This window comes from Watersipora subatra, chromosome 7 (genome assembly GCF_963576615.1).
Source record: "Watersipora subatra chromosome 7, tzWatSuba1.1, whole genome shotgun sequence".
Lineage (NCBI taxonomy): Eukaryota > Metazoa > Bryozoa > Gymnolaemata > Cheilostomatida > Watersiporidae > Watersipora > Watersipora subatra.
Genome location: NC_088714.1, coordinates 20162070 through 20179233, shown reverse-complemented (window position 1 = coordinate 20179233; position 17164 = coordinate 20162070). Strand labels below are relative to the sequence as shown.

General features: G+C 34.3%; 1 protein-coding gene across 1 annotated transcript; it reads left to right on the top strand.

Annotated features, from left to right (window-relative positions):
* Positions 1–817: 817 nt before the first annotated feature.
* LOC137400528 (sushi, von Willebrand factor type A, EGF and pentraxin domain-containing protein 1-like) lies at positions 818–17051 on the top strand. The gene is made up of 7 exons (XM_068086854.1): positions 818–977; positions 2661–2869; positions 4593–4722; positions 6679–6771; positions 10557–10760; positions 13823–13966; positions 16712–17051. The coding sequence occupies exons 1-7, from the start codon at positions 818–820 to the stop codon at positions 16963–16965; spliced, it is 1194 nt and encodes a 397-aa protein (XP_067942955.1). The 3' UTR covers positions 16966–17051.
* Positions 17052–17164: the final 113 nt, after the last annotated feature.

Below are 17164 nucleotides of genomic sequence, written 5' to 3'. Positions count from 1 at the left end.
TAGTGCAATCAATTAATTCTAATTCTAGTCCAATTGCCCAATCAAATGTTTAGTTTTTTATGTGAATTATATAACACAACCATATAACATAAAATAACAAATTGATATTATCATAAACTGTCAACATCAAACTGATTCGTATTCTAGTTCAATTGAAAAATAATGTTTAGTTCTACCTCATGTATATACAGTGTTTAACCTATTCTCTTTCCTTACTTAGTTGCTATGCATACATATGCTCTATCTACTATTCATATCATATACTCATTCAAGTTCTATCTAGTTTTTGCTTTCCTAGTATCAGAGCGGTTGACAGAATTCTGTGTTCTAAAGCTAACCTCCAACACTCTATACAAACAAACAGATGGGAGGAAGAGAACTGCATAGGTTATCAAAAATGGGTTGTATGACCACCAAGAACCGATCGATACATAGACCCTTACATGTATGTATCTATTAGTGGATAGATGACAGACTGATAGACCACTGGTAGACCATTAGAATGCTTGAATCAGGGCCCTAACCTCTAAAACAATCACAAGTATACTATCATTGGATCATCTGGTATTTTTTGAAGATTTCACTGTCAAGGAAAAACATAACACTGATGGAAATTTTCTAGCAACAGCATACAGCTTAGGTAAAAACGCATAATAATAACCACGGGGAGTTGCCTTGCTTCACATGTCCTCACATATATCCCTTATCTTCTCGCTGATTGTTAGAAAATAGCATTGGCTATTGCGTTACCTTAGATAAGAATGGTGTTGGATCTTAGACCTTAGTTGGATCTTAAGACAAGAGAAGTAAATTTTGCATGTGGGAAAAAGCAGATGGTATCTTAGGGTGTGAGTTGGTAAAGAAGCGGAAGGACGTGAAAGAGAAGAACGCTCTGCAAAAAGCTATGAAACTTTTCGTCTTTGGATTGCTGCTAGCCAGCCTTCTTTACAGCATCAATGGACTGGACTGTGGCCCGAGTGAGTACATGTAGCAGTGCATAAAGGAGTGTTTACCACTATAGTTTGTCTTAATTGTCTAAGAAGATCAGTGTAAAGATTCTGATGGTTTTGGCACGCGCAGCAGCGGTGCCAGTAACACAAGAATGTTAAACTTCTAATTTTTTTTTTAAATGCAAAAAAATCGGTGGCTGGTGATGAGCTATAATATGGGCATCAGAAAAAGCTTTCACTAAAGACCTTGAGCAATAAGAGATGATCTGACCACAGAAGCTTAATGTCTGGTTGTGGTAAATAAAAATTACCTTAAACTTTGGTCTTGAACAAAGCAATCTCTATTATAAGGGTTGGGTCCATCCCACTGTCCAATGCCACGCTTCAAGATTGAAAAAACGATTACATCATACACGATTCAAACTCATAACTATTAGTTTTGCGTACAGACACTCTAACAACTGTGCCAATCAATCAACTGCTAGTTTCTCTGAATAATTGTGCCCATATTTATTACACTTGACGAGTTCTCTTGACACACGAGACTGGTAGAGCACTAGCATCTAATAATATCTCATGGTAACAGTATTTAAACTCAACATTTTACCATAAAACTGTTCTTTTAGTTGAAGTTTAGGCATACGGTTACACTTTTCTATTTATAGTAGGTTTATCAGGTACATTCTTGTCTATGAGGTACATCCTTTAGTACTGTGATGAGCTTAAAGTAGAGTGTGACAACTCACCTGTTTATGAATATCAAGTCAATGTGATGTGCCTTAGTTTGCCCTGACCGGCTGATCTTTGCTCACTGTGACAATAGAAATGTCACTAAAAAACATTGTCTTTTCCATGATTTCTGAAAAATTATGTAACCTTTTAAGTTTGTTATAATTGAAAAGTCATTGCAATTTTGTCTAAAACTTTGCAAGTATTTCACCCGAAATTAAATTTGATATCTTTTTGCGACTTTGCGTGAGATAAAGCTGTAGGATGAAAGAATTCACTTAACAACACAATCTACAAATAGAATCACAAATCGCAATCACAAACATGTTGGTGTAGTTATATTAGACAGAGATTTCATTAGATATGGATGTTTTATTGGAAGAACTGTTTCATCAATAACAAAAAGAATGTTTTCAACGTCCTTTGGGGTGGGAGATATTTCTGCACTTCTTCTTTTTCTTTGCTAGCTATGTTGTTGTCATCGAGTACTGCTATATCTATTATAATAGCCATCTTGATTTCTTTGTCAACCAATATAATATATAAATTGCGCATAGTTGAATATGACAACTTTGTTAACACCATCTCATTATCTAAGAAGATACATTAAAGTGGCAGATGGTTAGAGGACAATTGAGATAGAAATAAAGACACTGCAGATCTAAGGGCAGCTAGTGACTCGTATGTGACCTTGTAGTATCTACTCTATGAAGTTCAGTGGAAGCAAAGTCTCTTTTAAAAATTATATCTTACAATAGTTAAAAAAGAGATTATCAAAGAATTGTAGAATTTCATTGGTAAATGAAGTAGAGTCTATCAGGCATTTTAAACTCATGAGATTGTTCCAAGTCTTTCAAATGTTTTTAAAGGTAACATAAAATATGCAATTCTTAAGTTTTATCAACTGTTTGAAAAAATAAAAATCAATGTATTCAAACTAAATGGTTCTTTTAGCTTTTAAATTTTAATTGTTCACTTTAGATACAGATATAACCTGTCCAGAGGAACTAGCAGAGACTTTTCTCTCCATCCAAGACTCGGTAACCAAAAGAACTCTAACAGCGCGAGGCCTACTAGATGTTGTATTTGTGATTGATGAAGGCGCACTCAAGCCGGAGCAGCATTATTGGACTACACAGCTCCTGCACATACTATCTGAGGCGTTTATCATAGCTCCTGATTATACCAGAGTAAGATTATTGAACTAAAAAGTGATTACGATTTCAATACTTCTGTTTTTTGTAAATATCACATTTATAAAAAATGAAGATAACTAGTGCAGAGAACTGAAATTGTTTTACTTTAGTTTGCAAAAGTTTGATAAATGAATTTTGTAAATATTCTGATCTTTTCAATGTAGCTCTAATCATATTTTATAGAGAATCAATGAACAGGTAATAGAATTCTTCATCTAGTCTATATCGGTGTTGTCTTCTCTTTGAATTAATAAGAATTTCCTTAGTTTACAGCAAACAAAATTTTATTATTTTCTGTGTCATCTAAAAAGTCTACAATTTTTTATTGAAGCAAAATTAGTTTTTAAAATTTGTTATTAACATTTAAAAATTTGTTTTTATCATTAATAATTCTCACAAAACGTTTTTTACTACATTCAGAACATTTTTAACAAATATCTATAACATTTTACATACAATCTTCATTGACATCTATTGGTAACTATTACACAAATTAATAGCTGTATTTTATTCTTATCTTATTGATACATTTATTGTGACTTGATCTGACCACAAAAGTAGTAAACATTTACTACAACTAACACTATTAGCATCAGACATGTAAATGATTGTTAAAAATTGTATTGTAATCTGCTATATGGTATACTAAGGTTTTTTTTCATTGTAGAATTTAATTCACAGCGAACTTGCAAAATTTACGTTTATTATGATGTAAAAAGCACCACATACAAAGGTTTTGTAGAAAATATGATTCATCACATCAGCATATACCACATACATTCTTCCCCCATCATACACTACATAGATCCTTCACACCAGTATAATTATACAACATGCATCCTTCATACTAGCATATAACACATACATTCTTCACACCAGCATATACCACATACATTCTTCACACCAGCATATACCACATACATTCGTCACACCAGCGTATACCACTTACGTTCGTCACACCAGCGTATACCACAGACTCAAACATATTGCGCGTAGAGCACCAACAAATACAGTCATCTCATTTTTCAGTTTGTGGTATACAAAGTTTTTGTCACACAATATCATGGGAATTACCTGCACCTGTGTCATAATGCTATCAAATCAATTTATGGCATATATTAGTAGATAGGTATATATAATATTATATATATATATGATACTGAGGCAACTTGTTTCCTTTAATCTAGTTTTTTAACAGCATTTGCAACTGCAGTCTTTTTTATCAGCTTTCGGCTAAGATATTTGACAATAGCATTAAAGCTACCGTTTTGTAGACATTTTAGGAAGGTCTTCGGCTGTAGTTGGCATAAAATCTAACGACTAGAAGGTTTATGCCATAAATCTTCTAGTCGTTAGATGGTGACCTTTGACATTTGGTCTGACAAGCTGCTTGCTTTGTTGTTTTGCCAAATACTCAGACCCACGTACTTGATATTTTGCATATCGCCTCTCTCCATTAGATATTCCATCCCCGTGTTTTTCTCGCATTCAATGTATCCTTGTTTTTTTATGATAGCGTTTATTCTTGCAACTCTAAGCATAGTGTCTTCACTACACACTATGTTTTCAACGATGTTTGATCTAAAGCATTTGACTCAGAATATATTCTCCACTGTTCAGTGGGTGCCCATATCATACGGATTTCGTCAATATATAGCAAAAAACATGGGTATGTATTTGATAAATTAGAACTGGTCTCTTCTAATCTTTATTGTAGGCTTCCATTGTCACATACTCAAGTTCCGCAAGAGTTATCGTCTCTTTGCCATCTAATGCTGACATCTGTTCCTTCACATCAAGCATTAACAATATGACATTCAAAACAGGGTACTCATATCTCTCTAATGGTTTGTACTACTACTAACCTTATCGATAGACCCCGTCTGACAGGCCTTGTCTGCACATCTGATTAGAGTTTTGGGTTATTTATAGGTTCGCTATGCATTCCCTAGAGGAGTCTGCATGACAAAATGCTTAAAAATATCTGCTAATGGATGCGCCAAGCGATAAGCATCCATTTACTCCTACATGCATAAGCTTGGAGTTATCCTCTCTACGCTTGCCTTGGGAGCAATTTGATTGACACTGTGATTAGTCTATATCGAATCCAATAAAATATTTTAGCTCATACCAAATGCGAGTGTTCAAAGGCAAGCGATCAAATGTCAAAGCGTAAAGCTGGTTCACATTATATTGCACAATGCTGGCGCTAGTATCATAATACATCGGTGATCGCTTGTGATAATAATGTGCACACTATCACAAACCTATCCGTTTTTACATCAGCAAATAGTCGGCAAAATACTGTTCTCATTACACAATGCAGTCGCTGAAACGATGAAATGTTAGTCCTGCAGCAACTATCATGAGAAGAAATGTAGATCAAGCAATCCACGACAGCCAACCACCATCTCCAAAAAGGTGCACATTGCATAGACTTGTGGATGCTGGGCGAAACATCAGGAAAGTTTGAGAGCTGTAATGTTTTCTGGTATACCCGCGTTGCTCTGGTGATGTCATCAGTTTACGGTGTACATAATCAGTGAATAATCACCGAGAGGACAACTCTGAGATATGACGATATAATGTGATTCAGCCTTATGCTACACTGGCTCATGATGTTTATGGTAGGATTGGCATTATGTCACCTGTTATGGAATTTGTGTAAAGACATAAATGTCTTCATGCTCAAATTTCTGACGTAATCAATCATAACCCTCTTTTATTGGTCAGCCCTTCATACGATGAGCTGTTGACTGATGACTAGACCTATTGATTGCTAACTAATCAGTACTTCATGTAGTCAAATGTAGCAATATATTGGGTGTTTTTATACTTTTTTGGTACAGCTTAAGATAATAGATTTTGAATATACTGTTTCTGTCGATGAATAATTGGCGGAGAGAACAACTACGACATACGGCAATACATGCCTTTAATAACTGTAACATATTTATGAAGATCTTGGTTGATGGATTTAGCCTTACTCCTCTGCCATCATGTATTGCAAACAAGGTTAAAACTACCATATTTCTCTCAAAATCATGAAGGGAACATGATTGCAAACCAAATGCCTCGTGTCTACCCAGTCTGATATAATAAAGTTTATCATGGCTTTCGTCACACACCTTCCTTCACCGTCAAACCGTGACCGTCCTTTACAGGCCACATAGTTGTTATTTTATTAAATGGTTTTACTCATAGAGTGAAGGCAATGTGTTATTAGCTGCTAAGCCAACTGTGTTGAGAGCAAAATACATGTATGACTAAATCTTCTATATATTTCTCAAAGTATGTCCGTGTGTATGTCTGTCTGCATTCCGACTATAGCTTTTATTAGAATAACTGCATATGGACAACAATGCTGACGCAATGTCATGGAGTACGTCATTAGAAGCCTAGCAGCTTACTGCAATTTTCTATTGGCATTATGCCAGGCTAATAGCTTGAAAGCTACAGTTGTTTGACAAAGTTTTAAAACCTTTACAGTTGTTTTCATTTTTCTCTTAACTTATTTCAACTACACAAAACACTTCTCTCATGATATGCAGTTTGAAAGTTAGAATGGTAAATGTTGTTACATGTTAAATACAAATCAATTTTCTGTCCAGACCTTTTTACTACTCGGGCAACGCCAGGTAGCACAGCTTATTTATTTATAAAGTGCCAATTTTCCGCACATGCTGGAGCATGCTGGCACAGGCTGGCACAGGCTGGCACAGGCTGGCACTGCACATTATCCAAAATAGCGAAATCTTACTAAGAACAGATGCTACTATAACATTGCTTCTCTTACTCTCCAGGCTTGGGAGAAGCGCTAAGACAACTAAACGCTGGCCGCCTTGGTGCTACCAAACTAACAATTCTGATAACAAATGGAGAGTGGGGAAACCTAGGTAAGTAGCTTACTTTGTTTGTATCTCTCATTTTCTTTGTTGAGCAGCTTCATGGATCAAGGACTAAGCTGGTATTTGTAACTCACTGAGGCTTAGACATAGCCTGCACTCGACAAAATAGTTTTCTATCTGACTCTGTCAATTGTGATAACCATTAATTTATTTTTTTCACTTACTTTAGTGAAAAAAAAACTAGAACTATAATCAAAAATTTAATATTCATGTATTTGTGAAAAACAACACTTAAAGGTTGACTTGCAATAAATTTCACATTACAGTTATTTGGTATCAAAAGATTCACCATGTCTTACTCTGCTGTGTTGTAGGTGCGAAATATGTGGAAATGTGATTACAAGCTCTTAGTAGCTCAAAAACGAAAAGCCGCCATAGATTGGAATCTCTTTATTTCGATGACGTAGCCATGAAATTTGGTTATTGTCTTACCACGTGATGTTCTCACACGAATTAAAAGGCCAATAAAAAGCTCAGTATAAAACTTATCGTAGCACTAGTTTATGACAAACACTTCGGGTTTTACCGAAGACCCCGTATCAAATATAGATGCTCGCTACTTTACAGTTTTGTTTCGGCTTGAACTAATTGTCAAGTCGTAATCTGATCATGTGACCCAATACTTCGAAAATAAATTTTGCAGCACTTTTCGATTATCACAGGTGACCAACAGGCTCATTTTGATTATCAGACAATGGTATGTACTCCTTCGAAGTAAGGTTAAAAAACTAAACGAATTTTTACGGTAAGTTATAAGATATCACTGCTAAAAGTGACAGCATTACAAGGACGATCAAATAGACGCGTAAAAACAATAGACATGGTTTTATTGAATGCGTGAAGTATATTTGTGAAAATATTTCGATGAATAAGGTTGCATGAAAGTGTAAACAGAAACCATCTCTCACAACTACATCACATTTGAGCCGTTTTGGAAAAAGAATCCAAACCACGGCGGTCTCGTGATGCTGCGATTAACTGTTCGCTTTTGATCTTTTAAGAGCTTTTAATAACATTTCCACATATTTGGTACCTATAACACAACAGAGTAAGACATGGTGAATTTTTTGATACCAAATAACTGTAATGTGAATTTTATTGCAAGTCAACCATTAAAAATCATATCTACTTCTTGCTAGTTATATACATGTAGTTATAGTTTAAAGTAATATAATGTGTAACATTAAGTAATCTATATGTAATGCTCAAAGTTGGTGTGTCTATGTGTTTGTTCAGCTGTAGCTACTAAAACTTAGTAATAAAAAATTCGTATCGCAGAAGATTTGATCTCAGACCCTACCATTCATAAGTGCAATCCCTTGCCAATTAAGTCACACGATCTTGATGGATTTACTGGGCAATGTATGTTGTTATATGGGTGCGAATATGCTACCGCTCTCTGTTATGACGCAACGTTATGGTGCAACGTCATGACGAGCGGTAGCAGAATTTTATGTGTGCTCAATCATGAGAGCAAGCAGTTAGTTTTTATTAGTAGGCTTAATCAAATTAGCCATGAGTAATGTGCCAGGCTAATAGCAAGTAGCAGGTCACTCCATTACCTCTCAATGTTTATAAGCTGATTTTTAATACCCGTGCAATGTCAGACATTCTACTAGTGTAATATAATGTAAGACAATCATCTTTACTATAATAAGAGCTGTGTCCATTCATTTGTGTGTCCAAAACCACGCTAAAAGCATTAGGAAAGAGATTTGCCTCACACTGGAATCACACTCAGATATTTGGTTTTGCAGCTAGGTGGACTACCAACTGTGCCATTTGACCATTAATTATAATAATAACAAAAATGGCGGAAGAATTGTGCACATACTTATTACACATGATGATCTCCCATAGTCTTTACTATAATAAGAGCCATCTCCATCAGTTTGTCCAAAGCCATGATTGGAGGTTTAGAAATAACAATGTACTGTATGAGATTTTAACCCACATACATTGTACATGGGGTTCACGGACGGGCCAAATACCACTTGCGCCAATCCTTTTCTTTCATTGTAATAGAAATATTATGCATATACAGTACGTGTTCCTACAATGTAAATAATTCGTTCCAAGATCTGGCCAAACTCACTCCTTTGGGCATACAAAAAGGAAAAACCTGACACAACTTTTTAATTTGTGAGCTATACCGTAACTGCAGCATTATTGGTTTGCATCGACAACATTTCTCCTTTTTATGATCAATCTCACCAGTTCCATAGAACATTATTGCAAAAATTCTACAATGACTTGATGGGAGGGGCACATCTTCGATGTTCATTTACAACGATTTGCTTATATTTCTAAACAGCAAATTGTACCCTGAAAAGTAAAGCTAATAACATATATATTATACGTCTACAACAAAGCAAAACAACCAAATGTTTTACAAAAAGTGGTAGTATCTGTTTGTCGTCTATTTGTATCTAGAGGTCAAGGTTAGAATAAAAGAGAACTTCTAACAATACTCCAACTCGTGACATTCGGATTGGTGGACCGACGCTGTAACACCTGCACCAATCGATCGCCTTTGTATTTATGAACAATGCGCAGCTACCTATTCTCCGTTTTGTCAACGCATTTGGCGATCTATCAATGTTGCAAAAGTTGTATATATAATAGGTATAACGCTACATGCACGTCGTTTTTTCTTTCGCAATAGAAGAGATAGATTAGGGTGAAACAGATGAACATTCAAATCGAATTTGAGAACTCACCCGACTTGGCACTTTACGTTATATGGAATTATTACGCAGAAGAAAGCAAAAACTTCACATAATTTTTTTACGTTATCTGGAATTTACGATAAAGCATATGTTATACAACAATTATATTTATATATTATAATTATTATATATTATTATATATTATATTATTATATATTATATTATTATATATCATATTACTATATATATTACTATATATTATTTATTATATATATATAATAATTATATATATATATATAATTTACGAAAGTATACGTTAAAGGAGCATCTACTGTAGTTACTGTTTGTGCTTTTTCAGCGCACCTCACAATATTTCTTTGCATGCCAGACTTCCAGAGTACTAGCATTATATAATACCAGCCGAATACCCGTTGCACTGGTATTAATAAATAGTGGCAGGTAATGTATATGTAGTTGCCTGCAAATTGCCATTAGCCTGGCACATTGCCCATGGTTAATTTGAGTAAGCTAGTATTTGTGCTAGCTATTTGTACACTAGTAATTGGAGTTGGAGTACCTACACTTACTTTTAAGAGCTGTGAGAGCAAGCTTTAGTGACGTTGCTTAAAGCAGAGCGCTATCTGTATTTCAGCTCTGATAATGACTCTTATCGCCCACTGAATCCATTCATCTCGCGTAGCTCAATTGGTCAGGTAATCGCCTGTTGATTAGGAGGTTTTGAAATCAAATTTTCTGTGATACGGAATTGTCATTGCGAGATACCAATTGCTATAACTGGCAAACCAAACCACAGAAAACACACAAACACTAATATTGATATATATAGATAATATAACATAGCATGTTGTAATAAAACAACATAGTGTAGTACTGTAGTGTATCGTATAATTCCCTTGGCCAATATAGAGTTACAGTTTCATTAATAATAACTACACTATCGTAGCCTTGGCACCATTGATGTGCGTTGAAATAATTTTAAGGCTTTGATGTAAGAACTACGTACTTTTAGATCACATATTAATTTCAACTCAAATGTTTATAGTACAAACTGTCAGTTGCATTGCTTAAATATACACACCGCAGGAGCTGATCCACAAGCTTATGTTACGTCTTTGAAGAACTCGGGCTATTTCTCCGCCGTTATCCTTAAGCAGCAAACTGATGTGGGCCTTATGAAGGATGTAATCATTGACAACTTTGTGAGTCAGTTTGGATCGAAGAAACTTGGATTCACTGCCGACATGACACCAGAGTACCTGAGGAAGCTGCATGACATTGTCATTCACAGTGAGTTACCTAAAGCACAATTACCATATCAATGGGATTCATAACAATGAATCCCACTGTTCAATGTGTATCTGTCTGTTTGTCCATGTAAATACTATGCGTTTTCACAGTTTTTGGCCAATTTCATAAAAACTTCACTCACATATATGCCATGCCTTCCGCCTGGTCAGTAATGATATTTGGTTTCAGAACTCTGATATCTGATTTCTGAGAACCAGCTTCTTAAATACTCACCCGCAAGTTATCTCATTAAAAATGAAAGAAGTCCCAGGCATCACCGGCGTTGCACAAATATAAAAATAATTATGCAATGAACTGAGGTAACTTAAGCTAGTAACTTGATCTAGTCTAAATCTTTACTATAGTAAGAGCGAGTCTGTCAGTCTGAAGCCAGCTTGTGCTTACAAGTGTATGTGCACAATTATTCATTAGTATGGTTAATTGGATGCGTAGTGTGATGAATAGTATGCTTGTCTGCAGAACTGGAGGTTCTGAGTTCAAATTCTGTGTGAATTTTCCGTTTCTATAACATCACCGCTATAACTGGACACACTAATGACTGACACTCACTCACACACATATATATATATATATCTATATATAGAGATAAAATGCCAGCAGTTGGAAAATATTATTCTCGCTCATTTTCAAGCCATCTAGGGGATTAGTGATTAGTAACAATTTTTATTTAACAATTTTTTGAGTTTAACCAGTGTAGAAGAACTAGCGGCGAGAGGAAGGACGTTCACATGTATACAGCTGTATTGAACACTACCGGATGTAACCTTGCCATAATTAAATTAGCGAGCATGTTCTAAAACAAAATCTGTACCGTAGCAGAAGATAGTAGTTTGATTTAGAACAAAAGCTGTTCTAAACATAATTAATAAAAGAAATACTTATTGTAAACTACGTTGTCATCTTATTGCAAGCTTTGTGTAGCTGAGTGTAGCTTAATTTCTAAAAAATACTTTGCTTCCACTGAATTTCATAGAGTAGATACTACGAGGTCACATACGAGTCACTAGCTGCCCTTAGATCTGCAGTGTCTTTGCTTCCACCTCAGCTGTCCTCTAACCATTTTAATACTTGTCATTTTAATGTCTCTTCTTAGACAATGAGATGGTGTCAACAAAATTGTCACATTTAAATTTGCGCATTTTATATATTTATCTTTTATAAATTTGTAATTAAATTGAAAAGTTACATATTTGTGAAGCTCAAATAGTTGACAAAAATGTAAAAAAATTGACAGGGGTTTAGATTGGTAAAATAAAACTTGTGTTCAATCTTCTTGCCAGCTGTTGTGCTTAATTGATTACCAGCTAATGAAGGCTCGTCGATTAAAACATAATAAAATCATTTTCAAATACAATATTAAATTTTCCAATTGCACGATACACCTGCCATTGCAAAAAGCTGTAATTCAGATACAGGTGCTTTTAAGTGACTGTCAGGAGATATTAAAAAAAACGTTGCTGTCATTCTATGGTCCAATTAAGCTCCTTTATACTGTACTAGGTGAATGCCTGCATTGTATGAGTAATAAAAAAAGTTTTTGCACAGAAAGTTTATTCTTAATCAGCTTAATGAAGAAATTTACTATTCTAACTTTTAGATAAAGTTGTTTGTTTATTTCTGTGAGGGCCATAAGTTTAATTAGGTTTATAATATAATATAATATAATAATTACAGTATATATATACATGTACTCATAATTATAGCATTTAGGGAAAGTCTAGGCACGTGTATTTCTTGTATATATACAGTATATACATGTACCCATAATTATACAGTATATACATGTACCCATAATTATACAGTATATACATGTACTCATATTTATACAGTATATACATGTACCCATAATTATACAGTATATACATGTACCCATAATTATACAGTATATACATGTAGCCATAATTATACAGTATATACATGTACCCATAATTATACAGTATATACATGTACCCATAATTATACAGTATATATATGTACCCATAATTATACAGTATATACATGTACCCATAATTATACAGTATATACATGTACCCATAATTATACAGTATATACATGTACCCATAATTATACAGTATATATATGTACCCATAATTATACAGTATATACATGTACCCATAATTATACAGTATATACATGTACCCATAATTATACAGTATATACATGTACCCATAATTATACAGTATATACATGTACCCATAATTATACAGTATATACAGGTACCCATAATTATACAGTATATACATGTACTCATAATTATAGCATTTAGGGAAAGTCTGGTCACGTATATTTCTTCTAGTAGTTCAAGCGTGTTAGATGAAGCATGAAGAGCGCCTATTTTAAAAAACCACCATGAAAAATTGACCAATGTAAAAAGTATGTGCACAATAAATCTGTAGTATGGCAAGTAGGCCGCGTGGTGGAGTGGATAGCATGCCTATCCCCAGAAATGGGTTTTCCAAGCTCATGTCTTGTGCGAGGTGGTTTTTTGTTTTTATAACCTTATTGCTATAAACAAGCATTTGGCTTTATATATATATAGACGTAGCCTGTCTTGACAAACTGTTGTTTTTGTGAAGTTGTCGCCCGTTAAGCGGAGCGAGCAAAACCACAGCTTGTCACAAGACGCACTGCACCTGATGCATCAGCTGCACTGAAAGGAAGTTGTTCTCTTTCGTCTGTACGACTTGGCTGCGATGTTATGTCGGTCGGTCCATCGGTAATCACAACGTATTTAGCGCAAAGACTTATGGAGCGACCGACATAACATCGCAGCCAAGTCGCATAGACGGAAAAGAACAACTCTTTCAGTGCAGCTGATGCATCAAGTGCAGTGCGTATTGTGACAAGCTGTTGTTTTGCTCACCCCTCTCGACGGGCGACAACTCCGCAAAAACAACAGTTTGTCAAGACAGGCTAATATAGACGGAAAATCTCTTGAGCACTAATATTTTTAATTCAAACTAATCATATGTGTGAACCGAACATTCCATTTTCTTCTTTGAACTTTTTAGCAACAGACTCCTGCAAATGCCTATTTGTAGATAAAGCGAGCGGAACTGACTGGCCCCTTGACATCAAGGTTGACAAGAACCTTTGCGCATCTGCTGGCAGAAGCTGTGCGGCTACCGAGGACTGTGTGTGTGAAGCACGAACTATTGCCAAGGAGTACATTTGTATCGGCCAAGGTAAACTCAATAAATGGGTGAATTCTTTTACTGTTTATAGATGCGATGTTAACAAAGGACCATCCTAAGTTAAAAACCTACTCCTTAATTTTTACCCAATAACCTACATTATATGAACAAATTACATACGACATCAAAAAAATTGTTTTGATGATATCATTGCTAAGCTGCTTCAACAACGTTCTACCTAATGACGGTTTTCTTAGCAGAGAAAAGTATTTTAATTTTTGTATGTCAAACTATTTGCATTTATTTGATTTTAGTGTTTAACTGGGCTCTTTTTGTTTTATGATTGTTGTATGAAATAAATAGAAAAACGTCTCTGTTTGAAATGAAGTTATTGTCGATAAAGTAATATATAATATTAATGCTTTATAACTGGAGTTTTTTTCTCATGAAATCGTATCCAGTTTAATGCGTTTAAAAGTCAAACTTTAACATACCTTGGAGTAAAAGGTAGACTCTGAAACAGTCATAACATCAAAACAAGAGCATTTTGTGTCGTGGAGAGAAGCATGTCAACAAATTTTAAGTTTAATTTTATTTCAGTAAAATTTTAATTTTAAAGTTCTGTTTCACAATTATTAAAAAATTTTTAAACTTAGAGTCTTACAAAGTATGCGTAATACTGTAAAACCTCTATTTGACAGCCGCTACAGTCTTGAAGTTGGAAGTCTTGAAAAATTGAGCGTCATGGCATTCAATTGGAGGTTTTACAGTATCTCTTAATCTGGTTTTAAAAAAAAGAGTAGGTTTTGTTAGCAAACACTTGCTTATAGATGAGTTTTTGTTGATTTCACCAGAAAGTGTCGGTATTTTTCTATCATTTGCAATTTTTTGTTGTGTTTGAGGTGATTTGACTGCAAGGTTGTTTCAAGATTAAAATTGACAAAATTTGATCGTGGTTAAAGGTATCAGAAGTAAAATACGTGCCATGATGTCACTAGTTGCATGGCCGCCTGTCTCTCTTGTTATTGATATTGACTACTGCGTTGAAGTTGCAGCGTCACGTGTCTCTATTTTTTAGCCTCTTTTCCGAAGTTCAACGATAGGCGCCATAATCACACTTTCACTTGATCTGATCCAAGCAAGGATATCATTCAAACTATTGTATCTCTGGGTAAATCTAAAAGACAAAAATTAAATCAAATTGAAGCTTGATGTCTTAGCTTAATATTGATATTATGTTTTTTGCATCACTTCAATAGCGTAAGTTCACATTTAAAATCTTTGCTAGCTAAAATTACATCTCTTGAGATTGGTTCAAAAAACTTGTAAGTCCGGAAAAATTTAAATCGAGTTTTGGTTTAATGTTGGAGCGTTAAACAGAAAAGTACAAGTGTAGGCATACAGATGAATATATTCTGTATATTGTTGAAAGATCAAGCAGTAGAATATCTGATATGCATACACTAGCCACCATCAGTTAGACAGTATTAGCATGATTACAAAATGAAGTTTATTTACAGCTTTGTTAGTTGTACTTCCATCTTTGTATTTTAAGAGGCATATTTATATGTGACTAAAAGTAAAAAAAGTTTTTGCATCAAAAATCAATATTTAATAACCATCTAAAATTTAAATGAAGGTGTTTATTTCTGTGAGTTCTATATATTTAATTAAGTTTGTGCTATATATACATATATTTATATAATTTTAGAAAAGTCCAGATGTGCAACTTACTATAGTAAAAAATCTTCTTTAGTATATTAGTTGAAGAGTAAAGCGCAGATATTTTAATCAATTACCATTAAAGATTGGTAGGTGCATGAGTATGGTCCCAGCTATTGTAGAGCTATGTTAGTTGAGTGTGCAGTCTAATGGATAGTGTGCCTGTGCGCAGAACTAGAGGTTTAGAGTTCTAATCCGGTGTGTGGTAGATAGATTTTTCTAAATCTATATCTATGTAACTGGATACATGAATGACATGCATAAGATTTATATATAGATTATGTAGAATTGGTACCACAAGTAGAAAAGGTGATGGTGATGGTGAGCATGTTATTTGGGTATATGCGAAAATCAATGCGCTTTCAAAATAGATGACAAAAACAAAATTTTTGATATGTATTAGACCACTTAGAGAGCCCTTATGTCGCATTGTTTCACTTTTTGAATACATTTTTATACGCGTAAAGTTTGATCATTTTTCATCACCTTGACCGAGGAAAATAGTCTTAAAAACATAATATAGAATTTTATTATAATAATTATTATAATAATATATTGTATGTTATTATACGTTATTATATATTATTATAATATATTATAATAATATATGATAATATACTATAATACTTTGGAATATACTATGTTGCTTTGCAAGTTTTCACAAAAGTATTTTCTATTAGCCAGACTGGAAGCAACCACATCAGCAAAAATAATAATTGCAATTCAATGCTACATTATTTTGAATTGATAGCATCTAATATTTCATTAGAAAAGATAATGCAGCTACAGTATTTTTATATTACATTAATTTTTAATCAAACCAAAGTTAGTCAAACCAAGTTTGATCACCAAGTTAGTCGTGATCAAACTGACAACTGGGCACAAACCGTAGCTTTGTAACAAATGTGCCAGCTGAATGATAAAATATTTTATTTGGGATTGAAAATTTTTTAGCTATACAGTACTATTTTGTGAAGGGTTGAAGTAACATTTTAGTTGTGAACTAAGTAAGCATAAATGTCGCAAATCCACTTTGTATGGCAAACCATTGACTCCACTAAATATCTGCTGTAGATGATGTGGATCCACCAGAAGTCGTAGCTTGCAAAGGTCCAAACTCACCTGTCATTATTCAAGATGCCAACAGCACGTCAACTAAAGTTGATTGGGCGAAACCTTTGTTCTCTGACAACGCTGGTGTAGTCAACACTGTCTCTGATAAATGGCCAGGCTTCTATAAAGCTGGCAGCTATGATGTAACATCTACCGCAACAGACAGCAACAAGAACAGCGCCACGTGCTCCTTCTCGTTCACAGTGAAAAGATAATGCTTGGTGTTGTAGAAACAACAAAAACAGCAATTCTGTTTGAAATATTAATAAATTTAAGTGAAAAAATACAGGATTTTGGCTCGGATAGTAGAATGTATTTAAGCAGCAGTATTTAAGCATTCTCTTGCATGGAACATTATGTGGAATAATTGAAAAACAAACAAGCAAGTTTTACAATTGATAATCTTTTTGTCAA